This window comes from Nerophis ophidion, linkage group LG11, assembly GCF_033978795.1.
Source record: "Nerophis ophidion isolate RoL-2023_Sa linkage group LG11, RoL_Noph_v1.0, whole genome shotgun sequence".
NCBI classification, from domain to species: domain Eukaryota; kingdom Metazoa; phylum Chordata; class Actinopteri; order Syngnathiformes; family Syngnathidae; genus Nerophis; species Nerophis ophidion.
In genome coordinates, this window is record NC_084621.1 from 11,364,655 (window position 1) to 11,373,735 (window position 9,081).

A 9,081-nucleotide genomic window follows, 5' to 3' on the forward strand; every position below is an offset into this window, starting at 1 on the left:
CCCACATTTTCAAATGGAGGAGAAAAAAAAGTTGTCCTTTCTGTACAATACCACATGAAAGTGCTTGGTTTTTGGCATCTAATTCATCCAGCTTCCATACACTTTACAAGAAAAACATTGGCGGCAAATTCCGTAGCTTGCTTGATTGACATTCACGGCACCCGAGGGTCTTGTGAGATGACGCTGGCTGCTGCCAGTTCATTATTATGAAAAAATGACAGAGAGGAAGGCGAGAAACACTTTTTATTTCAACAGACTTTCGCGCCGTCCCTTCCGTCAAAACTCTAAAGGCCGACTGCACATTTCCTATCTTCACAATAAAAGCCCTGCTTCATGCTGCCTGCGCTAACAAAATAAGAGTCTCGGAAAGCTGGCGTGCACAAGTGATGTGCACGCCAGCTTTCTGAGGGATCGCTTGTGCACGCCAGTTTTCCGAGACTCTGTATTTAGTTAGCGCAGGCAGCATGAAGCAGGGCTTTTATTGTGAAGATAGGAAATGTGCAGTCGGCCTTTAGAGTTTTGAGGGAAGGTACGGCGCGAGAGTCTGTTGAAATAAAAAGTGTTTCTCGCCTTCCTCTCGGTCATATTTTCATAATAATGATCTTGCAGCAGCCAGCGTCATCTCACAAGACCCTCCGGTACCGTGAATGTCATTTAAGTGACGTCTTGGTGAAGATTGATGATCACTCATTTTTAGGTCTATTTTTTTTAAAAGCCTGGCTGGAGATCGACTGACACACCCCCCGCGGTCGACTGGTAGCTCGCGATCGACGTAATGGGCACCCCTGCTATAGATGTATTTATTCTTATTTTATTTCTATGTATCGTTAAACAATAATAAAGAAAGCCTGCCTTGTGGGCTCATATTCATAATTGCTCCTAAAATAAGACTGCCTACCTACCCCCATTAATCCCTGCATTATTTAATCCCTTCAAATCCTCTTACATTAAACTTCTCATCTATTGATTGCATATTGTCACGTTCACCTGACAAAACTGGACGTTTGACTTACAGTACTTCCTGTGTCCACACGGGGGCAGCGTTTCTCCTGCTCTCACCCAGACTCTATGGAACAAGTAGACAAAATCAGTCAGAAAGTGATGCAAACATCCAGCCATTTTTTTCTACCGCTTATTCCCTTTTGGGGGTCGCTGGCGCCTATCTCAGCTACAATCGGGCGGAAGGCGGGGTACACCCTGGACAAGACGCCACCTCATCGCAGGGCCAACACAGATAGAAAGACAACATTCACACTAGGGCCAATTTAGTGTTGCCAATCAACCTATCCCCAGGTGCATGTCTTTGGAAGTGGGAGGAAGCCGGAGTACCAGGAGGGAACCCACGCATTCACGGGGAGAACATGCAAACTCCACACAGAAAGATCCCGAGCCTGGATTTGAACACAGGACTGCAGGAACTTCGTATCGTGAGGCAGACGCACTAACCCCTCTGCCACCGTGATGCAAACAATATATCTATATTTTGCTGCGGAAAATAGTGTTCGGTTATGGCCTCGTGTGTTTATGGCCTCAATCAGCAAGGCTCTATCTCCTCAATCTGAGCTGTAATGATCCTGATCTGTTTGCTCTGAGCACCAAATGACTTTCCATCTTGCCTTCTTTTAAAACGGCTGCCTTTTAAGAGTGTCACTTCAATATTGACACACAGAGAAATGGAGGGGAGAATGCGAAATCACCAATAGCGTTCAACCACAGCTACTCTCTTGTTTTTATTGTTGTTTTTTCTGCCTTCCTTCTGCAGGAAGTGGCCGCTCTTAATTTGCCTCAAAGTCAACTCTCCAGGTGAAAGTTGAGGAGGTTTGTCGTCTTGTTTTTCCCCTGCTAAGCACTGACTATTGATTTTTTTTAAAAAAGCATGTTAATGATATGATCAATAATCAATAACAATAATTAGGGTTGCAAAATTCCGAGAATATGTAAAGTTGGAAACTTTCCATGGGAATTAGACTTATACTTAGACGAACGTTATGATCCACAAGGGAAATTGTTCCAGACAGTAGTCAATCAATGTTTATTTAAAAAGCCCCAAATCACAAATGTCTCAAAGGACTGCACAAATCATTACGACTACAACATCCTCGGAAGAACCCACAAAAGGGCAAGGAAAACTCACACCCAGTGGGCAGGGAGAATTCACATCCAGTGGGACGCCAGTGACAATGCTGACTATGAGAAACCTTGGAGAGGACCTCAGATGTGGGCAACCCCGCCCCCTCTAGGGGACCGAAAGCAATGGATGTCGAGCGGGTCTAACATGATACTGTGAAAGTTCAATCCATAGTGGCTCCAACACAGCCGCGAGAGTTCAGTTCAAAGCGGATCCAAGACAGCAGTGAGAGTCCCGTCCACAGGAAACCATCTCAAGCGGAGGCGGATCAGCAGCGTAGCGATGTCCCCAACCGATACACAGGCGAGCGGTCCATCCTGGGTCCCGACGAGCGGTCCATCCTGGGTCTTGACTTTGGACAGCCAGTACTTCATCCATGGTCATCGGACCGGACCCCCTCCACAAGGGAGGGGGGCGACATAGGAGAAAGAAAAGAAGCGGCAGATCAACTGGTCTAAAAAGGAGGTCTATTTAAAGGCTAGAGTTTTAAGGTGAGACTTAAATGCTTCTACTGAGGTGGCATCTCGAACTGTTACCGGGAGGGCATTCCAGAGTACTGGAGCCCGAACGGAAAACGCTCTATAGCCCGCAGACTTTTTTGGGGCTCTAGGAATCACTAATAAGCCGGAGTCTTTTGAAGGCAGATTTCTTGCCGGGACATATGGTACAATACAATCGGCAAGATAGGCTGGAGCTAGACCTTGTAGTATTTTATACGTAAGTAGTAAAACCTTAAAGTCACATCTTAAGTGCACAGGAAGCCAGTGCAGGTGAGTCCAGTTACAAATGATAGAAAAAGATGGAAAAGGACAATGCAGGTATAAGATGGACTAAAAGCGATATAAAATACAACGTATATACGTAATATTTACATCATATATCAATCAATGTTTATTTATATAGCCCTAAATCACAAGTGTCTCAAAGGGCTGCACAAACCACAACAACATCCTCGGTAGAGCCCGAATAAGGGCGAGGAAAAACTCACCCCAGTGGGACGTCGGTGACAGTGACAATGATGACTATGAGAAACCTTGGAGAGGACCGCATATGTGGGCACAGCAGGGCTATTGAGGTCACACTAGTATTTGAGCCCAAGGACTTCATCCAGTCAGGTTAAGTGTTGATGATATTACCGGGGTAATTATATTTGATCGATGGTACTTAAGTTTAATAAAGGGGTAATTGCTTTTTACTGTACGACTGTGGACTACGCCAGCAGACTTTTACTCAAGCTATGATTTTGGGGCCAATATCTCTAGTGGTTTATGAACCACCACAGTCTCGTAATGAACCGAAAATATTTCTCCGTTAGCCGTGATGCTAATTTTCTCTTGTTAAATCCCATTCATTTATGCTAACAACGTTAGCGATCCGAATTGACCTTTTTTTTGTGATCTGTAAAGTTCAACTAGCAAATACTAAATCAAAAGGTGTAGTTTCCTCTGCCTTCTGTCCTGCTAGCCATGGATTGAATGATTGAAACTTTTATAAGTATATTGCACAGTACAGTACATATTCCGTACAATTGACCACTAAATGGTAATCAAACGTTTTTCAACTTGGTAAATTCTGTTGTCATAAAATAATGTAGGTTATAGTTTGATTTAGCATGCTGATTGAGCGTTCATTTATTCATCTGGCCAATTATATTCATTTGTCCATCAGTAAAAGCTTTTTAAAGACTACTCTGACTATTTACATCTGTGTGTGGCATTGCATTAATGTTATTCTACAGAATAAGATGGACGGTGTCTAACTTAGAATAATCCCCAAAAATGGTCAAAATTTCCAAACTTCCCGAGCTTAACTTCCTGTGGTAGATTTCTGGAATTTTTACGGAAATTTACCAGAAACTGTCCAACCCTAACAACAATACATTTGACCTGCAGAGCACGGGTAATTAACTAGATTTAGCTTTCGGATCCCCATAGGGCGGGGTCTGCAACCTGCGGCTCTTTAACACCGCCCTGGTATGTACTTGGAGCTTTTTCAAAAATGTATGAAAATAGAAAAAATATATCTTTGTTTCTGTAGGACAGGGGTGCCCACACTTTTTCTGCAGGCGAGCTACTTTTCAATTGACCAACTCGAGGGGATCTACCTCATTTATATATATCATTTATATTTATTTATTTATGAAAGAGACATTTTTGTAAACAAGTTAAATGTGTTTAATGATAATACAAGCATGTGTAACACATATAGATGTCTTTCTTTCACAAAGACAAGAATATAAGTTGGTGTATTACCTGATTCTGATGACTTGTATTGATTGGAATCAGACAGTAATGATGATAACGCCCACATTTTCAAATGGAGGAGAAAAAAAGGTTGTCCTTTCTGTACAATACCAGATGAAAGTCGTTGGTTTTTGGCATCTAATTCATCCAGCTTCCATACACTTTACAAGAAAAACATTGGCGGCAAATTCCGTAGCTTGCTTGATTGACATTCACGGCACCCGAGGGTCTTGTGAGATGACGCTGGCTGCTGCCAGTTCATTATTAGGAAAAAAATGACAGAGAGGAAGGTGAGAAACACTTTTTATATCAACAGACTTTCGCGCCGTCCCTTCCGTCAAAACTCTAAAGGCCGACTGCACATTTCCTATCTTCACAATAAAAGCCCTGCTTCATGCTGCCTGCGTTAACAAAAAAAGAGTCTCGGAAAGCTGGCGTGCACAAGTGATGTGCACGCCAGCTTTCTGAGGGATCGCTTGTGCACGCCAGTTTTCCGAGACTCTGTATTTAGTTAGCGCAGGCAGCATGAAGCGGGGCTTTTATTGTGAAGATAGGAAATGTGCAATCGGCCTTTAGAGTTTTGACGGAAGGTACGGCGCGAGAGTCTGTTGAAATAAAAAGTGTTTCTTGCCTTCCTCTCGGTCATAATTTCATAATAATGATCTTGCAGCAGCTAGCGTCATCTCACAAGACCCTCCGGTACCGTGAATGTCATTTAAGTGACGTCTTGGTGAAGATTGATGATCACTCATTTTTAGGTCTATTTTTTTAAAAGCCTGGCTGGAGATCGACGGACACACCCCCCGCGGTCGACTGGTAGCTCGCGATCGACGTAATGGGCACCCCTGCTGTAGGAGGACAACATGACACAAACCTCCCTAATTGTTTGAAATCCCACAGTTTATGTTAAACAGGATTCCCTGATGAGAGCCGTATTGTCCTACTAATTTCAGCAGTCCTTGAACTCACCGTAGTTCGTTTACATGTACAACTTTCTTCAACGCTGGCACAGAAAGACATATTTTATGCCACTCATTCTTTGTCTCATTTTGTCCACCAATCTGTTTTATGCTGTGAACGAATATACTTAGAAAAGTCATCCTGGTGGGCCGAATGAAACCTGATCCGGCCCTCTGGACGTTTGTTTGACACCCCTGCTTCTAAAGGTGTCTTTTGTTCAGCTTCCATTGTCACGTCACCTCACCCTTGTTTTATTTCCATGACCTTCCGTGCAGCCATGTTTGAGTATATTCTGTTTACTGTAGTCGCTGACATGGAGGCAACGCCGCGAGGAGTGGAAGAGAACATGTCGGCTCTGACAGGTAGGTGGTCATCAGCCAGGACTTTGTTGAATGTTCTCGTCAAACATGTCCTTCAGTCCACAGCGAGTCATGCGAGAACCTGGAGTGCTACATGGTCCTGCTGGATGCAGAGAAGATGGCCATTGGCTCCATCTGCTTCCTGGTGGGCCCCGTCACGCTGTTGGAGAACGCCCTCATCCTGGGCGTGATCGCCGCCACGGCCTCGCTGCGCCACCGCCCTTCCTACCTCTTCATCGGCAACCTGGCCCTGGCCGACGTCTTCGCCAGCTGCTTCTTCACCACCAGCTTCCTGGACTTCCATCTCTTCCGCCGCAGCGACGGCCCGACCGCCTACCTCTTTAAGCTTGGCGGCGTCACCATGGCCTTCACCAACTCGGTGGGCAGCCTGCTGCTGACCGCCCTGGACCGCTACCTGTGCATCCACCGGCCCAGCGGCTACAAGGTGCTGCTGACGCGGCGCCGAGCCCTGCTGGGGCTGCTGGTGCTCTGGAGCGCCACAGTCTTCATCTCGTCCTTACCGTTGATGGGCTGGACGTGTCCTACCGGGCTGGCTTTGCCCTGCTCCCGCCTCTTTCCCTACATCAGGCGGGGCTACCTAGCTTGCTGGACCGGCTTCATCCTGGTCCTCCTGGCTCTCATCCTGGGGGCTTACGTCCTCATTCTGAGGAAAGCCCACCGCCATGAGGCCTCCATGACCGTTCTCCATGCAGGCCATGCCCGCATGAGGATGGACATCCGATTGGCGCGCACCTTTGGCCTGATCCTGCTCACGCTGGTGGTTTGCTGGCTCCCTGCGCTCTCCTTCATGCTGGCCGACGTCGCCGTGGTCCTGACTCACACCCAGCAGAGGGCCTTCGCATTCTGCAGCACCCTCTGCCTTCTAAACTCCGCCGTCAACCCCCTGCTGTACGCACTGCGCTGCCGGGAGCTGAAACTGGCCCTGCTGCACCTGCTGGAGGTCCTTATCGAGGCTGCCAAGTGTAAAAAGTCCAATCCCGGACTTCCCCCCAGAGAGGACAACAAACGTGCGAGCCACTGTGACGTGGACCGGCCCAGAAGCTCAAATTTTTGCACGGTTTTGGAAATGTTGGAAAAGCAGTAGATAGATATTATAACTGGTAGATGAAAGGAAGTTGTGATTATATTTATTATAACACACTGCAGAGTGGAAATGGTAAGCTTTCTTTGACCACTTCTTTAGTTATCAACAAAAATATTGCACTGCAAGAACCAAGGTTGTTCCATTTAGCCAGCATTAATAGTTCAAGCGCACACAGAGGCACATGCGGCTTGTGGATGCTGAACATCCATGGCGCTTCAAATGCATAAAAACCTGGGGTTTCCGGATTGTTTGCATTTAAAATATCCGATGTAAACGCTCTAATACAGCGCGTTGACTTGTGCAGAGCTGGACAGATAGTTAACATCTAAATGTTCTTCAAAAGGCTCACAAGTTTGGTATTTTATTGTATTTCAGTTAGGGCTGGGCAACGATTAAAATTTTTAATCGAAGTTAATCGCACTATTTCTCCGATTAATAGCGATTAACTGCATTGTATACGCAAAGCCCAATACTGAATTCAAAAGTAGTGTGTAATGCACCTTTATTGGAATATTCTCCCACATGAACAAAAGCGCCGAAACATTTGTTTCAAACACAATTTAAATCAGTCCTTGTTAAACAGTAGCAGTTAAATAGCATATTTGATGAAAATCAACTCAAAAAATTTAAATAGAGACATTTAAGCTTATTGCCACTGCCAGGGTATTTAAGTTATCCTGTTTGTTATGGAAAATAAATATAATCTACATACAAATCTCTGAGCCACAATCATAACATCTGAACAGGCAATTTCTGAGGTAACAGCAGAAACATTTTTTTTTATCAGGGATCTTATGTTTAAAAAAACTATATTATAGGTAGTGGGCTGTTTTAGGGAATGTTTGATCAAATTATCCGTAGTAGCAATATTAATAATGTTGTGTTTATTCTGTGTAGTGCACTTAAAATAATTATGACCATATCTAGGAATTGATATGACGGGAATTTTCCGATTGTTTGCTTGGTGCTTTGATAAACTGAAGGCATCATATACATGGTACTATATTGTGATGTTATGAGCCAGGGAATAAAAGAACTACCCTACCCAGCATGCAACAGGAGTGACGAGCATGCGCGGTAGCCCGGTATAGGTTGTGTTGTATCTTGTATGTTGTGATATGCACGCTCTGGAAGTAAACGTTAAGAACTCAGCCAACACTCCTGGTCTGCATTATTCATAAATAGACAGACAACACATATACTCCGCTGCTTCACAGGCCGCTGGATGTAGCCGGCAAAGTATTCCCATGCTAGCAAGCCGGTCTAGCAAGCACGCGTCATTCAGTCCAAAACCGCCCGATCTATCCACATCCAGAATTGTCTGGCGGTCGTAAGTGATCCCGGAGTGACCACGCTGTAAGCCAGCCATGAAATTTGCAGAATTGTCCGGTATTTTTGCCAAATGTTCCATCTTTACCAAGAGCCCCCTCGACACCGGGCGATGCCATCTTGTTAAGAAAAGGCGTTAACAAAATAAAAGCATGTAAACAACATACGCAAATCTGCGATAAAATAATTGTCGGCGTTAATAAATTGATGAGTTAACTCATAATTAACGCATTAATTTGCCCACCCCTAATTTCAGTGATTAACAAAAGGTACACCATAGACTACAGGCTACTTGGCGCTAGTAGCTACACAACTGCTAAGCACACTAGAGCGCACAAGCTAGGCATAGAGTACGGTCCAAAAGTTTGGCCACACCTTCTCATTCACCACACAAGTGATGGCCCCAACCCTATTGATAAAGCAAGAAATTCCACTAATCCACCCTGATAAAGCACACCTGGGAAGTGAAAACCATTTAAGGTGACTACCTCTAGAAGCTCATGGAGAGAATGCCAAGAGTGTGCAAAGCAGTAATCAGAGCAAAAGGTGGCTATTTTGAAGAAACTAAAATATAAAACATTTTTTCAGTTCTTACACCTTATACATATCTCCACGTGTGTTCATTCGTAGTTTTAATGTTTCAATCTAGAATGTAAATATCAATCAATCAATCAATCAATCAATGTTTACTTATATAGCCCTAAATCACTAGTGTCTCAAAGGGCTGCACAAACCACTACCACATCCTCGGTAGGCCCACATAAGGGCAAGGAAAACTCACACCCAGTGGGACGTCGGTGACAATGATGACTATGAGAACCTTGGAGAGGAGGAAAGCAATGGATGTCGAGCGGGTCTAACATGATACTGTGAAAGTTCAATCCATAATGGATCCAACACAGTCGCGAGAGTCCCGTTCACAGCGGAGCCAGCAGGAAACCATCCCAAGCGGAGGCG

The 9,081-nt window shown here is 44.8% G+C and overlaps 1 protein-coding gene across 1 annotated transcript; it reads left to right on the forward strand.

The window, feature by feature from the left end:
* The first annotated feature begins 5,640 nt into the window (after positions 1–5,640).
* Positions 5,641–7,806, forward strand: cnr2 (cannabinoid receptor 2). The gene is made up of 2 exons (XM_061914694.1): positions 5,641–5,693; positions 5,750–7,806. Exons 1-2 carry the CDS (start codon positions 5,645–5,647, stop codon positions 6,793–6,795), a joined length of 1,095 nt encoding a protein of 364 aa, XP_061770678.1. The 5' UTR covers positions 5,641–5,644; the 3' UTR covers positions 6,796–7,806.
* Positions 7,807–9,081: the final 1,275 nt, after the last annotated feature.